Source organism: Colossoma macropomum, unplaced genomic scaffold, assembly GCF_904425465.1.
Source record: "Colossoma macropomum unplaced genomic scaffold, Colossoma_macropomum, whole genome shotgun sequence".
NCBI lineage: Eukaryota > Metazoa > Chordata > Actinopteri > Characiformes > Serrasalmidae > Colossoma > Colossoma macropomum.
In genome coordinates, this window is record NW_023494793.1 from 29,528,852 (window position 1) to 29,545,647 (window position 16,796).

The following is a 16,796-nucleotide window of genomic DNA, read 5'->3' on the forward strand; positions in this document are numbered from 1 at the left end:
ACACCTGCTTTCCTTGATTTTGCCTGATATCCCAAGCGGATCTTTGTGTTAGTCAGCTCTGCCAGATCAGTGCCAGATACAGATCAGTCAAAATCAAAGAAAGCAGACAGTAAGAGAAGCTTCATTCAACTGTTCAGATGCGGCCCAAGACCAGGGTTAGGAATCTGTGTTATTGGCCAGTGGATCACAACCCTTGTCTTAGAGCACCACAGGTCTGCACATATTGATTGAGCCCTTGCAACAAAAATAGTACATGACATTTTTAGTAAAAAAACATATAAGCATGATTTGGCATTGTTTAATGTCCTGTATTTAAAATAAACTGAAATGCAAAAGAAGTCATTAAAATTTAATAAAGCATGTGTACAAAATAAAATAGAAAACAAAATAGCTGGAAATGGTTAACGTGTTTTTTCGTTGGAGGGGCTCATTTGAAAACCATCCTTGTGTTGAAATGGGTGTGTTAGAACTGGAAAAACACTAAAATGTGCAGGGCAGGTCACTGAAGTAGATCCTGTGGTTTTCACCTCCAGTCCTGAGACCCATGATTCTCTGACTCGACACTCCTAATCTATCAAGTATTTATCAAACTCCTCATGAGCGGGATGAGGTGCACTGAGGACAGAAAACACCTGAAACTGTGCGGATCTCTGGGTTCCCAGACATTTTTGTATTAACTTGGCGCAACACTGCCCTCTAGCGGGCGGAGCAGCTTCCAGTCTGCTAGTAGCATTTGTTGGTAGGAAGTGGATGTGACGTCTGCAGAGACCTCAGCTCCAGAGCTGCGGCGCTTTTTCTGTGTTATGAAAGGATGGAGGGTGCCGTGTTGAGTAACTGCGATGTGTGAATGGGTTTACATAAGTAGCTCCACGTGTAGTGTCCCTAAGGCCTTCTCTCCAAATACACCGGACTGCTGAACTCTGTACAGTGCGAAACTGAAACGGACTGCGCGTCGGCATTATGGCTAAACATAAAAAGATAGCAGGTGTTGCCACTGAAAAGGACACAACAAAGAAACTGAAGCAGGTTGCGAAGAAGAGCAAAGCTCCAAAAGCTCCCAAAGCTCCCAAAACGCCGAAGACCAAAGGTAGACAGTAGCTGCTACTCCAGAACTTCAACACCAAACACGAGTGTGTTTATAATATACTAGCTGTAGCAAACTGTAGTTAGCTAACTTAGCTTATATGCCTCACTTTCACTGCAGTGTTTACTGTGTTGACTATTAGCTGAGATTCTGCTAGTATGGCGCTGATAATAAGTGCATTATGACTAGAACTTGCTATATGCTAGTCATATAAAGTCATATAAATATATTGGGATTGGTCGTGTGGTAGTGAATGTGAATGGCCTGTAGTTAGATAATGTTTTATGGTGTTGTGTGAGTGGAGGAGGAGGGTGCAGTGCAGTTGCAGTTGCAGGTTGCAGCTGGGGAACTTTGCATGGCTGCTCTTGTGCATTTGTTTTGTCAATAACTGGTGCACCTCCTGCCAACACAACTCAGTAGCAGAGGTAGGAGGGGGTCCTAATTGACCAAATAGAGTGGGATTTTTGAGAGAGAGAAAAAAAAAAACTACTGCATATTCCACGTATTGCTCAAAAGTCTTGTTAGTGACCCTCATAAATATCATTTCCATATTTCTTGATCATAGGTCCTGAAAAAATAACATTATTGCATCACTACCCAAAATCTTCATAAAGGGGTCACAATAATCCCTGTGCATTTCCAATGGAGTTGTAACTCAGTCTGGTACTTTTTGTGGTCAGTTTTGTCCATAGGAATATGTTATTTCTTGACATGCCATGGATTGGGATTGATTGATGGCTTCATTAATCCCATTAATCTTAAAATTGTGCCATAGTGTTTGTCTACGAGCATCTATTTCTTTTTTAAGGTATAGGATGTAACAGTGATATGGCAGTATATTGACGTATACAGACAGTGCATTCTACTGGCTGTCATGCTGAAGCTGGGGAAAAAGTGTGTTTGTATATGTTTGTGTGTTGGGTTCAGCAGCCTGGCATAAATGGCAAATTTATTTTTACATTTTTATTTCTGATATTCATTGTTTTTTCATCAGGAAACAGCACTGGAGCCAAAAATGTCACCAAGAGCTCAAAGCCCAGAGGCCGAGCATCAAAAAAGGTAGGGGTCCACCGATATAGTAAATGTTGGCTGATGTCAATATCTGATATTTTATGTGTACATACAGGTAAATGCAAAAGTTAGAGCATTGGTCAAGTTACATGTTTTCTTGATTTTCTAAGTGAAAAGAAGTCAACACATCCTCTACAGGGTACAAACTAATATATGGCATTTTTCTGCTATTTTTTGTGCAGTTTTTATTTATTTGCTAAGTTTAACATATTGAAAACAACCATAAAATATAAAATGTGCCATAACTTTTGCACATGCCACATTTTATGTTTTTCCCCAATATGATGTGCATTTACATGTGCAAAAGCATTTTCTTTGTAGAGGATGTGTTCACTTATTTTCACTTAAAAAACAATGTAATTTGACCCCCAAACTTTTGCATACAACTGAATCTGCTGATGGCGATACATAAACCATTATAAAAATTTGAAAATGGGACTACATCTAGCTGGATTAGCAGTGTGGAGAAGTGTAACATTTATTTCTAATAATAAGTTTCAAATGCAGTAAAATGAATAAAGTGTAGATATTTTAGCACAATAGACCAGCTTCACCTAAACATGTACCTCTTCCAGGGTACAATAAGTAGGTCATCAAATACCAGTTTGAAATATCAGCTTAATCTAAATCAGCTTAATCTTTATCTGTCCGATGCCGCTAATTATTTTTAAGCAATTATCAGTCAATACCGATATGATTCCGATATGATCGTGCATCCCTAAAAAAGGCAGACGAGCCCTCGGACGGGCTGACGAGTAAATACTTCCAGGTCACAGAGCCAGTGAAGGAAGAGCCTGAGGACATGAGTGATCCCCGTGAGGACGTGGGTGTGACATTTCCAGAGTGCACCACACCAAACGACAAGATGAAAGAAGAGAAAGAAGTGGAGAAAGGAGAAGAGGATGGCGAGAGTGAGGAGAGTGATGAAGATGAGTGGGAGGAAGTGGAAGGTGAGGGTGTGTGTGAGTGCGGCACACACTAGAGGTGGGCACTGTGATGGTACTTTATCATTATTTTCATAAATTACATCACATTATGCTTTTCTGAGCACATCTGGGATATCGTCACCACAGAAAGAACACTGAGCAACTGCTTCAATACAAAGTGAGCATAATTAGTCTTGTTTAATTGGATTTAATGCAGTGCATAATGTATGTGAGACATTACATAAAAAAAAATCTGTACCCATGGCTTTTTCACATTATTTATTAAATACGGCACTACTAGGGCTTATTTTCTGTTCCGAACCTCTGAAAAAGTAAATGTTGTGATGCACATGGTATACTGTGATAATGTATATATCTTTATAGTATATAGTACTGTGCAAAAGTTAGAGACCACAGTCATTTATTTAATTTCAATGACCATTAAGCACAAATTGTTCATTTTCAGCATGATAAAAGCAGAAAAAACTGAAAATTACACAGCACAACAAACCTCAGCAGCTAGATATGATAATACATTTTTACATTTTCAGTATTAAGTGTGTCTGTTCTTTTCAGGAGATTTGCTTTCAATTTTTCAAAGAAATCTGCAGGAATATTGTTCTATACCTCCAAAGTTGAGTCTTAGAAGCTGGTTCCATTTTCTGCATCTCACGATCCAAGTAATCCCAAACGCAGTCAGTAATGAAGAGGTTTGGACTCGGGTGGTCAGTCCATTGTTCTAAAAATAACTAGCAGCTTCTTTGTTTGATTTGCATGTGTTCTTTTTGTCTGTTTGTTTTTCCCAGTAACAGCTTCCTGACAGCCTTTAAGTACGGCTTATCATTTGGTGACCATTTTGATGGTTAACCAGATTTTGCATGATTGTTAGGAGTTCCATTTTTTTCCCTATTCATTTTAACAGTTTGTTGGAAACACTTGATTTTTTTTCATTTATTCTTTTTTGACTTTCCCTTTCTTATGCCAGATCATTATCTTATATCTAATCTCCTTAGAAATCACTCCTGAAAAATGAGTAAATGGTTCAGAATGGCCATTTTGATTGAAAATTACATGGGTAATCTCTGACATTTGCACAGTACTGTATTTTTGCCATATTACCTACTTTAGTGCACACATTCCTAAGGTTACATGCATAAAAAGAGTTTTTGAGAACAAATGTTTAGTATTCTTGTGAGTTACAAGCCTAAAAACGATTTAAAAGAATTTTTTTTTGCATATTTTCTCAGAACTGGCCGGCCCCTTGGGACCTGTGGATACTGAGCTAGAGCCTGCAGTCCCATCTCAGCCAGTAGAGATTGAGATCGAGACAGCTGAGGCCATGCACAAGAGACAGAGGAAGTGAGTGTGTGTGGGTGAAACTAATAGAATGTGATGGGGCTTGATAAATGACTCGTCTCTCTTATTCAGATTAATGTGATTGCTTTGCTGTTTTTATGAATCTGGCTCTGATATATTATGTAACTTTCTAAACTTTTCCTGAAGTTACAATATAACTGAAAGTTGAACGTACTCAAATGCCAAGTGACATATCTTGGACAGATGCCATTGCCTGTCATACTGTCAGCCAATAGAATCAGTAGGGATCAGTGAATGACAGCTGGAAAGCATGACACCATGGTAACTGTTGCCAGGGAGAAGCGGAAAGCTGAATTTGAGACTTACCTGCGCCGAATGATGAAGCGCTTTAACAAGGAGCTGCTGGAAGATACACACAAGGTGGGTGTGTATGTTTGTGTGTCTGAATGCAGGCGTTTTTTATATGTACAGTTGTGCTCTGACTCTTGTACTCGCTGTCCTCTATAACCTACTCCTGGAATGTTTGACTGGCATTTTTGCTGCATGTGACTTTATGGTTTGGCATTATTAGCTGGCATTTTGGCCAAAGTCATCAAAACAGGTTTGACTTGGCATTTCATCATATTGCTGTCATTTCCCTGTCATTCAGGTTCACCTGCTGTGTTTATTGGCCGGTGGGCTGTTCCGGAACCACCTCTGCTGTGAGCCTGACCTGTTGGCCATTGCACTGTCCTTACTGCCCGCTCACTTCACCAGTGTTGTTACAGAACGTATCAACACAGGTTTCCTTGAGGGCCTTTTGAAGTGGTGAGAATAATCAATCACTTTAATTGTGTTCATTTATTGCGTGGCTGTGCATTTAATCTTGTCTAATGGCTCTGCATATGTTTTAATCTTGTCTGACATATCTTTGATCTCTGTGTGCGTGTAATTGGGCTGGCTGTTCCCAGGTTTAGAGCAACGTTTACGCTAAACCCTGAGCTTCCTGAAGAAAAGGGTGTGGAACTGCGGGGGGTGCTGGAGAGACGTTTGGGGAGTCTGTCAGCACGTGATCATGAAGAGATGACCTATGTGAGTGAAATTTTAACTTTTTTGGCCTGCGACATGTTTATAAAAGTGTAATAACTGCAGTCTTGCTCTGGATTACAAGTGGGCAATGTGATGAGATGTCATGTTTTTGGTAAATTGCATTACAGTATGCTTTTCTGAATATATCATCAGTTGTTATGTATATCATCAGTTATGATGTTCACATGGATGCATGAAGTGATGCATATGATGTCATTTTTCTCTGTAGCTGTTCCTGCTGATGCTACGGTCGCTGCAACTATTCTGTCGATTGGTGCTCTCATTACAGCCTGTACCATTCAAACAACCAACTAAAAAGGTACATCTGTGTGGGTTTGTAATTTTTGTGATTTCTTAAGTTCTCACTTACAAAAAGTAATAGTCTGGTTTTAGTCTGGTATCTCCACAACAGATGTGTATTTTCACAACACATTTAAGCCAGGCCAATCCTGATGATTTGTTGATGATCTGCAGCATATGTGTCAGGCTCCATTCCTCAGGGGCCGAAACACTGCAGACTTTATTTATGTTTCCACACCTCCAAAGTTCAGGACTCGCCAGTTTATTGTTCTGAGAACGGCAGCTGCTGCTTTGTTTGATTTGCAAATTTTCTTCTGTTTTTTTACTATTTCAGTAATGGCTTCTTGACAGCTACACATCCTTTCAGAGCCATAGTGTTGAGGTGTCTTCTCACAGTAGAAGGATGGGCAGAAACACCTGTTAATTTTTTTCAGATTTGAGTGGAGCTTGATTTTCTCACATCTGTCAAAAATGAAAGCTTTAAGCAGTGTTAATCTGATGGTGACTGGTTATCTCATAAGAAATATCTCCTGAAAAATTAATAATGTTCCATTTTGACTGGAAATTAAATAAATGAAAGTGGTCTTTTGCACAGTGCTGTATGGAGGCAGCTGATAACCATATGAAGCATCAGTGCTAAAATTCTAGAACATTAAAAAAAATAAGATTTGAGGTTCAGGATGTTTGTGCTGTTCCACAAACACCCTTTGATGTTTCTGTGTGAGATCAAGTAAGTATTAATAATGATGATAAAAACCAAAATGAGACTCAAGGCACCAACAAATTGCCCAAAAAAGGTTTTTAGGACTGCTGATTGTGCAGACTATCAAAAAGACAAAACGTCAAGCAGACTATAGTAACTATAGTTTTTTTTTTCTATTTTAACTACAGTTTTTATCTGTGTTGTCTATGTCAGATCTCTAATGACACTGCCTGTTTGGTACTTAATGAGAATCGGGTGAAACTTCTATCTTTTTATTAATATATATGATCTACTTGAACGTGTGTTTCTGTTTTAGAATAAAACTCAAAGCTCCACCAGTCCTGCTGCTAAAGACAGTTCTGATGAACCTGATGAAAAGCCAGAAAAACCCAAAGTGTCTCCTGGGTCCAAACGATCATTCGGTGCCAACACTGGGACTAAGAGGCAGAAGGGAGGAAAGAGACAGAAAAAGAATGAGAGTGAAGAAGAAGACAAAGAAAAAGAAGCAGCTGGGGGACAACGGCCAAAAAACACCAAAAGGAGGAGTGTTGCATCGAAAGTGTCATACAAAGAAGAGAGCAGTGAGGAGGAGGAAGCTAGTGGTGGAGAGGAGTTTCAGCTGACCAGTGAGGAAGAGAGTGATGACTCAGAAGATGGAGGTAAGAGGTCAAAAAGGAGTTCAAAGACTAAAGGAAAGGACAAAGGCAAGGCGCGGCGACGGTCAAGCGGGGTCAAAAAGGGTGCAAAGAAAGAAGAGGAGGAGGATGATGACTTCGAAGAAGAAGAACATGAGGAAACAAAGCGTCGAGGGAGGCGCAGGCAGGGAAAAGGAGATGACGAGTGGATAGAGGTGTACCTTGAGGGGGCGAAGAGGTGGGTGTGTGTTGATGTTAATCAAGGAGTGGGCAAACCGCAGCTCTGCACCAAGCAGGCCACTCAGCCCATTACATACGTCGTGGGAGTGGACAGTGAGGGCTACCTAAAAGACCTGAGCACTAGGTATGACCCCACCTGGCTTACGTCATCACGGCGACGACGCATCGACTCGGAGTGGTGGGAGGAGACTTTAGATTTCTACGAGTGTCCAGATTCTGAACGAGAGCAACAAGAGGACAAAGAGGTAAAGACTACATGTTCACATGCATATATACTTACACTGGAATTTTTTTTTATGTGAAAATATTTGTACTGCTGTCATGCAAACATCCTTTCATGTTTGTGTGTGAGATCAAGTAAATGTTAATAATGATGATAACCAAAACAGAGCTCAATGTACCTTCAGATTCTTCCATAAAAGTTTGTAGGACTGCTAAAAGTGCAGACTAGCAAGAAGACAAAAGTCCAGCACACTGTAATACCTGCAGTATAAGCGCCAGAAGAAACTTGCAAAGAAAGGTGCACACGTTTTGTGTGTGTCTTTATCAGATCTCAAATCACACTGCCTATTTGGTTAACAGTGTTTGACTGTTTTGGTGTGGCTGCTCATTCACATGCATACACACTAGCACATGATTTATTTATATTTTTAATTACCATTAAAATAATATAAAATCCCAAACCAGTTTTGTTGCAGATACTTGTATAAATAGGTTCTAATACGATACTAGTACTGCACAACTTCATAGCTTTTAAATAATTTATAAGAAGGTGTAAAAACTGTATTTTAGATGTATTCAGAATGATGAACATAGTAGCAGTGATGCAATGTAAAAGTGGGCAACCTAGAAGGAATTTTTGAACATTTCTGCAAAATTATCAACAAAGTATGGATTGGATATTGGATGTGAAATGGGACTTTCTTTACAGCAATGGTGAAGGAAACCTATGAGTCTATAATGCAAAAGTTTTTTTTTTTATTTACAATCCATAATGACCAGTGAGTTTTATATGCAATGTTGATAATACTAAAATAGTAGTAAATCCTTCTTAAAATGTTTTTCTTTGCTTTACAAAGTTCTACATGCACTTCACTGCTGTGAATGGATTTTAAAAGTATGTTTTAGGCCAAAATCTCATCTTAAAACTATCATAAAGCAATGTCTCAGACATCTAGCAGTGTACATGTTACTATTTTGTGTAGTCATTTTCCATGGGTTAACTTTTAGAGGAAGTAAATATTTCAGTTGTCTGATTCTTGTCACCACCACTGTGAATAATTCTGACCCAATAAGTTTCTCTAGAAAGGATCATTTCACAACAAAGGACTTTGTTTACATCTTAACCATGTAATTATGCAAAACTTTTGAAAAAGTGGAATTCCCTTTTAAGGCAATAGAAAACGATTATTGAATGTATGTAGACTTTGTAATTGTTCCAAAAATATATATATAATAATGAATAAAACATCCAAAAATTTTATTGTCTAATTTACAACATTTCAATCTACACATGGAAATTATTATTTAATAAAATAATAGCAATTATTAATATGACACGTGTTTCAAAACTTTTGAATGATATTGTCACATATGTAATTTCTTTTTGTTAAAATTAAAAGACACTGTATTACTGAGTCAGGAGAAGCAAAAACATGCTAAAATATGGTATGTGTGCGCTGCTGCAAGTCATCATGTAAAGCCTGAAATAATAGTTTAAAAGTCCAAGGTATCGGGTCTGTTTTTGTAGGAGATTTTGGACCACGTCATGCATCTTTATATATTAACATCACAAGCACAGGTTCAAAAAGAAGGTCCAGCTTGATATTGAGCATGCAATTACACATTTCCACCAGAGAGGTCCCCAAAACATACATTGTGTAGCTTAAATGAACACTGATTAGAGCCAGTCTAAAAGTCATAAGTGCATTATACATTCCACATTCACATGACTCCATCTCTCTCTCTCTCTCTTTCACACCCTCATTCCTCCACCCCAGCTACGAGATAAGTTGTTGGATAAGCCACTGCCAACCTCCATATCCGAGTACAAAAACCACCCTCTGTATGCGCTGGAGAGACACCTGCTGAAATACGAGGCCCTGTACCCCCGCACTGCGGCCATCCTGGGCTACTGCCGGGGAGAAGCTGTCTACTCACGGTAAAGTGTTGTCTGTAGTGAAATCACACCAGTGCTGACAGACTCAGAACACTCTTGTTACCTTAAACTTTATATCTTTTCACACTGCACCTTTCTCATAATTATCTCAGTCAACTTTTCTCTTCAGGTTACCATCTTGTGAACACAGATAAAATTATTATAGTAATTTAGCAAGGGATGAAGCTCTGAGCTGTAAACACACCGGCCAAAAGTTTTCCTGATCTGTGAAGGAAAACTAGTAGCTTTCTTTAGCAGCTACTTGTGTTATTGAAAAGGATTTAAGAATCCTATGTGAAGATATGCTTCTCAGATTTTGTCAGCTTAAAGAAGATTTAAGCTAACAACAGGAACCTTACAGTGTGAAAACTCTGCAGTAAAAAGCTGTTTTTTGTGGTTTGTGTATATGTTGTATGTTTAGGGATTGTGTCCACACGCTGCATTCCAGGGACACCTGGCTAAAGGAAGCACGCACTGTCCGGCTGGGGGAGGAGCCTTACAAGGTGGGAGGGAATTTGAACTCTTCTGTCTCTAAAGATCTTTTCTCACAGAGTCAGATTTTTATGGAGGAACAAATGCACGTCAAGTATTGAAAACTAACACTGGCATGTTAATGCTATCTTTTCACATAGAGTCTGAAACTGACATACTACAGTCATGTGTAAAAAATTTTGAGTGGAGCCAGCTTGATTTTCTGCATTGTACAGATGCGTCACAGGTCCAGCTGATCAGTAAGAGCTCCATTGTCATTGTTACAGGAGAAGCGAATGTGCATCATGGTGGCAGCAGAACATTTCATCTTGTTTGTGGATAAGCCTAAAAGCTTTTATGACTACGCAGACAGTATACATGCAAAGCACAAAGAAAATATGTGGAGGATCATAGCTGAAAGGCAACAGTGAATGCTTTAGTACAGTGACTGTTCTAATTTCTGCTCTAATTTCTTTTGTTTTATTTAGGTATATCCTAATCTGTTCATGCCCAGGCTTTTTTGAAAAAAAGTTTGTTGCCAGTTTTTGTTTCTTTTAGCTGCAACGCTTAAAAGAGAAATTATAAATTCATTGTCGCTAGTACTTGAGGAGTCTTTCTTTACTTCTGCCTTGTGCCTATATTCATTTTTTTTAAAGCATCAGACTTGCTGTGAAGGTATCACTTTAAAATTGCATCAATTTTTTTCTTCTGAACAAATCCTGCCTGGGGTAAATAGGCCTTAAGACTTATTTCCTTTTTTATTGATTGATTTCTTTTGTTGATTTAATGTTGATTTTATTGTTTATTCTTGTACAGCTTTTTAACTGCTATTATTGTATGTGATTATGCAGTTTATATTAGTGATGCACCAAGCGTTAAATTTTATGTCCACTTTCAATTTCTTTATGGCCAGATTAGGTTTTTTGGACAGTTTTTATTAGCATTTCTTAAACCAGAAGCTTAAAGCATATGAGCTGAATGAATGTATGAAACACACCAGCACATGTTCAGTACTTACATTTGCCAAAGTCACAACATACAGTCATAGGCAAAAGTTTACACGCCTCTAGTCACATTACATGGTTTGCTGAATTTATTTATTTATTTTTTTTAAGTGAAAGTAAATCCACACATCCTCTACAGAGTACACACTTCTGCACATTTTAATATACAATTTTTGTTTATTTGAATAAATTAACATATTGTGAAAAAAGAAAAAATATCAAATGCAGCCTATGCAAAAGTTATGGCTCATTTTATGTTTAATTTTTTTCCAACATGCAAATAAATAGAACTTGTGCACTTAAACATCATACTTAAATTTGTTCCCTGTAGAGGATGCTGATTTATTTTCCCTTCGAAAACTACAAAACATGTTTAGTGTGTTCAAACTTTTGCGTACTGAGGTAAATTGGGCCACATTCACCAACCTTTCTTAAGAAGACAATTAAAAAAAAACAAAAGTACACAGTTTTCATAGAGATTCTGATCTTCACCAGTGTTTATCTTATTTGTGATTTGTTCTTAGGTAGGAACAGAATCTACTCACACTCAAGAGCACAAAGGTGCGAGCAGTTCTGTGGTTTAAGAGCATGTCACGAATCTGAAGTAGACTTTTTCTTAGGACCTTTCTGAAGAACAAATTTAAGAAAAAATGTAGGAAGATATTGGTGAATGTGGCCCAATATTTGCTCTTTAATGGACTGAACTGGCAACTGAACTGTAAATGAAAAACCAGTTGCGTAATGAAATAATATGAAGCCAGTAAGCCAAAATAAAAATAATAAACTGAACAATAGCAGATTGCATGTTTAAAGCAAAAAATCTGCTGATTGTGATCATGCATGCCTAATTTAACCTAACAGTTATTCATGTATGAGAAGTTCTGTAAAAATTGTTTTTGCACTTTGTCTCAGTTTATTTTTGTTTTTCTATTAATTGCCAGCTACTGAGATACACTCTCTCCTGCATGGCTGAAATTATGTATGTGCCCCCTGTTGTTTCAGATGGTAAAGGGCTTTTCAAACCGCTCACGCAAAGCCAGGATGATGTCTGAGCAGAAGGATTACAAGGACCTGGCCCTGTTTGGCCACTGGCAGACTGAGGAGTACCAGCCTCCTCTAGCCATCGATGGCAGGGTGAGTGTGAATTTGAGACTCTATACCTGTACATGTGTTTTTTTTTCATTAAATCTGATTCTGGGAGTTATCTTTAGTAATGCTTATGTTCTTTGTGCAGGTTCCACGTAACGAGTTTGGAAACGTATACATGTTTAAACCATGTATGTTACCAGTGGGATGTGTGCACCTGCGTCTGCCCAACCTGCACAGAGTGGCTCGCAAACTCAACCTGGACTGTGCTGCTGCGGTAACGGGCTTTGATTACCATGGAGGATACGCTCACGCTGTGTAAGTGTGTGCAGGACGGAGCATGAATAGAAATGAATGCGCCAACGTCTGAGAGAGCGTCTGTGAATAGACAGCTTTTCCTCAGCAGTGTGTTGTCTAATGTGCTCGATTAATGTGTTCCAGCACTGACGGCTACATTGTGTGCGAGGAACATCAAGAAATTCTGAAAGCTGGCTGGGAGAATGAGCAAGAGATACAGCAGAAAAAGGAACAAGAGGTGTGTGTGTGCACACATTTGTATCTGTGTATGTGTGTTAGACATTAGACACGTGCCAATAAAAAAAATAAATATTACAATAATAATAATTAATAATAATTACCTAACATTTTATTAAGGTATACGCAGCATTGTCACTGTAGTGCAGGGCTCCCAACCAGGGATTTGAGAACCCCTGGAGGTTTGTGAGACTGTGTTGGAAATGTTTTTAATAAATGTTTTACAAGTTAAAAAAAAATCTATGTAAAATGTAACACTTTATGGTGACCTTAAGTACAAAATGTAACAAAATTTCCATTCAATAATGATCAATTCAGTAGTTGAAGAGTTTTGTTCTAAAACACAAGACCACTTTCATCATTTTTCTTTTTTTTCATGATATATGTGGGCTTGGGCGGCACAGTGGCGCAGTGGGTAGTGCTGTCGCCTCACAGCAAGAAGGGCCTGGGTTCGATTCCTTTCTGTGTGGAGTTTGCATGTTCTCCCTGTGTCTGTGTGGGTTTCCTCCGGGTACTCCGGTTTCCTCCCACAGTCCAAAAACATGCAGTCAGGCTAATTGGACACACTAAATTGCCCCTAGGTGTGAATGTGTATGTGAATATATATGTCTGTCTGCCCTGCGATGGGCTGGTGTCCTGTCCAGGGTGTATCCTGCCTTCCACCCAGTGACTGTTGGGATAGGCTCCAGCACCCCCCGTGACCCAGAAGGATAAGCGGTTTAGAAGATGTGTGTGTGTGTGTGTGTGTGTGTGTGGGCTTTACATATACAAAAATATCAATGCAATATTATGAATAATACCACCTTTATCAGAGAAAAAAGTGTTTCACATTATACATCAGCTGTTATTTTAATTTAAATCTTTTTATATGAAAAGTGGATACACAGCATTTTGGATTGAAACTCTTCAATTACTGAATGAATCATGCCATGGGATCAACATTGTAACCATGGAGATTACAGTAAGTAGCTAGCTAGAGCATTCTTTGTGGCCAAGACATCTTAATTATCTGAAATGTCTGATGTTTAGAGCAACTTTGGATCCAGCTTCTTTGAAAATATAGATTTATTATATAACTTAGCCATGCATACCTGTTTCATTTAAAATTAGCCTGTTAAAAATTTCAAAAGGTACTTAGGACAAATGCTTTACGGTTAAGGGTTCAGCTGACACAACAGTTTGGGAACCCCTGCTGTATTTTATTTAGAAAAATATTCATGTACATACCTGTAGCATTCTGAATGTCATGTTTTAATAACAATGTGTTGTCATGTGTTGGTTACACATTTTGGGGATTCCTGTCTCGTGGCTCTGTGTATAATAACACAGCAGTCTCCATTTCTAGACACCTGTTTTGTTGATCGTCTTAATGGGCATCATTTTCGTCTCCTCTAGACTTTTTGTAGATGCTCAAGCTAGCACATAGAATGTGAGAGGATAGCATTGTCGGCTTTACCCTGAGTTGTGAGCTCAGTTCAGTAACACACTAAGCCATCTGTACAAACATCACATTAAGCATAAGTTCACAATGTGACAGCGTAGTGAAACCAGACCTACTCTGCATATCTAAAAAAATCTCTGGTCAAATCAGGGCTTGTTCAGCTAAAATGCAGTGTCCACAGTAACAGTACCTTGCATGCTGAGTATCATGGTGAACCTTATTACTGAATATAGGTACACATCCAGTGCATGTGCGTGCATGAGAGGGAAAGAGCGAGAGAGTGGGTGAGAGTCTGGTTTAAATGATTTGTGATAAAAGAGTAGTTTCCTCACTCTGTAATGTATGGGTGCCTTCATAAAAGTTTGACAAACACATCCTTTATAAAAGTTAAAGGGTAAAGTGCCCAAAGACTGAATTAGGACATATGGATTACTCTAACACAAAGCACCCTCTGATTTTATTGTGCCACTTTGACAAATGCACATTTGCCCAGTGGAGCCCATGATGTATTATAATGTCCTCACAAAGGAATCTATATAGGATTCACTGTTTAAAAGATTAATGTTGTCTAACTAAGGAATGGCAAGTTAGAATGGAAGCACATTTCTTACTTCATCCTAATTTGATGCTGACAGTGCAAATGCATGATGTGTTGTGCAGGCAACTCTGTTCTTGGGTAGCGGAGGTCCTGACTAGAATATAAATTTTATTACAACATATAGGAACATATTGGAAGACAGCAAGAAAGGAAGAAGAATGTTTATTTAATGTTTGTCCAGGAGTCATTTTTGTAATGTTTGTGTTTGTTTGTCTGTTACAGAAGCGTGAGAAGCGAGCCTTGTCGAACTGGACACTGCTAGTGAAAGGCCTTCTAATCAAAGAGAGGCTACAGCGTCGTTATGGGCGACAGGGCCTGGAAAAGGGCACTGGGTTGGGGCAGGGCGACGAAGTTGGGGCCGGATTATCATCCGGAGAGGAGGATGAAGGCGGAGCTCACACTGCCCCACCCACACTGGCTGCATCATGGCCGCAAAACAGACAGGAGGAGCAGGAAGAGGGAGGAGCTAAGAAGTCTATCAGTAAAAGAGAGAGGCGTGGCCAAGATAAACATCTCTTCCCTTTTGAAAAAAGCAAGTGAACGTGTGTCTCTCTGTGCCACATTTCAAATCAATGCTTATGCAGCATTTTCCACTTAATAAACAAGTTTTGCTCTTCTTTACAAGCAGGTAGTCCATGCAGATCTGTGCAACAAGTTCATCCATTCAGTTTGGCTTACCTATTCAGTTATCCTAATTAATTAAAGGTACAATAGGCAACTTTGTTCTTAAAGGGAACCCATTTTTTACTGAATTTGAGATGTAAACAAAGTAATTCTAAGTTTTCTTTTTTGTAAAATGGTGCATTGTAGAGGAACTTACCAACTCAAATTTCTTCACAGTAGTGTTGTAGGGAACCAGGGGTCATGAAATCTACAGTGCGAATATTTTATTTACCATCCAAAATGACCAGTGAACCTACCAGTGTCTACTGAGTTAATGTAATGCTAATAATGGTAAAATAGTAGTAAATCTGAAAAAGTAGATTTTCTTTGGGTACTATTTTGCCTTATGACACCTTGCATGTACCTCTCTGCCATGAATGGATTTTAAACATTTATATTTTAGGCCAAAATGTCTTCTCAAAACTACCATAACAAATTCTCAGCCAGCATATTCATAACCGTTTCTGGTAATGATTTTCTGTGGTGTAGCTTGTAGAGGCATTAAAGTCTTCAGATGTCAGTAAGTTTCTCTACAATAGCATTTCACAAAAAAACACCAGAAACAATTAGTTTACATCTTAACTATTTTATTATGCAGAAATTTTGAAAAAAAAGTTTAGAGTTCTCTTTTAAACCCAGTGCATGTTGACCTAACAATCTCCAACAACCACCAACTTTCTAATGTTGGCATTTGGATTTGGAATGTTCCAGAATAAGAACTGATGAGCCAAATGAACCAGTTTGAATAGAGAGAGAACATATTAGAACAGTGTAAATGGGTGGAGGACATTCTACAGGGAGATTCACTTGAAAGAGGCCCCGAATATTCTGTTGTAACTCCTGTTAGGATGAAGCAATCTGAACCAAAAAAATACACTACATGCCTTGACGTATGTGTAATCGATTGCATTACATGCAATGCTGGAATTGATATCCGTTTTCTGCCAGACACATAAAGGGGTACGGGGTATGAACCTGGAAGTTGCAAATGGAGGTTAAACATCGCAACGGCTGCCCGGCGCATACCTCATCGCTCTGACACAGGGGCATCCCAGATTGTTAGAAGCTCCATATACTGAGGAGCACATTGCACGTTGTTTCGTTCAGATTTCTTAGTTCTCGCGAGAGTTATTACAGAACATTTGGGGCCTCTTTCGAGTGAATCTCCCTGTAGAACAGTGTGACTGAGTGGAGAACATCCATTCAGTCATACAGAACACTGGATCAGTGTGGACTTCAGCAAACTTGCCTGAATCAGAAAGCATTTGAGACCTTGGACATTTAAGAGGAGACTGGCTAAGAATGATACAGAAGTGATTAGGCAGGGCTGTCCCTGAACTGTCCCAGTGCTGGCAGACAGCAGGGGTCAGGAGGTTCAGGCTTAGCATGCAGTGTAGACAGCTAGTCATATTGTAATAATAGAATTCAGTGCTTGCTTGTTGCCAGTCCCACGGGAGCACAAGAGTAGGACTGACCTGAATTGATCTGTATCGCTGA

At 38.9% G+C, this 16,796-nt stretch overlaps 1 protein-coding gene across 2 annotated transcripts; it reads left to right on the forward strand.

Moving 5' to 3' along the window:
- The first annotated feature begins 746 nt into the window (after positions 1–746).
- Positions 747–15,585, forward strand: xpc (xeroderma pigmentosum, complementation group C). 2 transcript variants are annotated; one of them, XM_036579100.1, is made up of 15 exons: positions 747–1,087; positions 2,079–2,143; positions 2,883–3,105; positions 4,329–4,440; positions 4,734–4,818; positions 5,048–5,205; positions 5,349–5,469; positions 5,696–5,785; positions 6,786–7,589; positions 9,345–9,505; positions 9,924–10,005; positions 11,980–12,111; positions 12,212–12,381; positions 12,505–12,598; positions 14,859–15,585. In XM_036579100.1, the coding sequence occupies exons 1-15, from the start codon at positions 961–963 to the stop codon at positions 15,174–15,176; spliced, it is 2,742 nt and encodes a 913-aa protein (XP_036434993.1). In that variant the 5' UTR covers positions 747–960; the 3' UTR covers positions 15,177–15,585. The 2 variants fall into 2 exon arrangements, with proteins under 2 accessions (XP_036434993.1, XP_036434994.1); XM_036579101.1 differs by having other exon boundaries at positions 2,925–3,105.
- Positions 15,586–16,796: the final 1,211 nt, after the last annotated feature.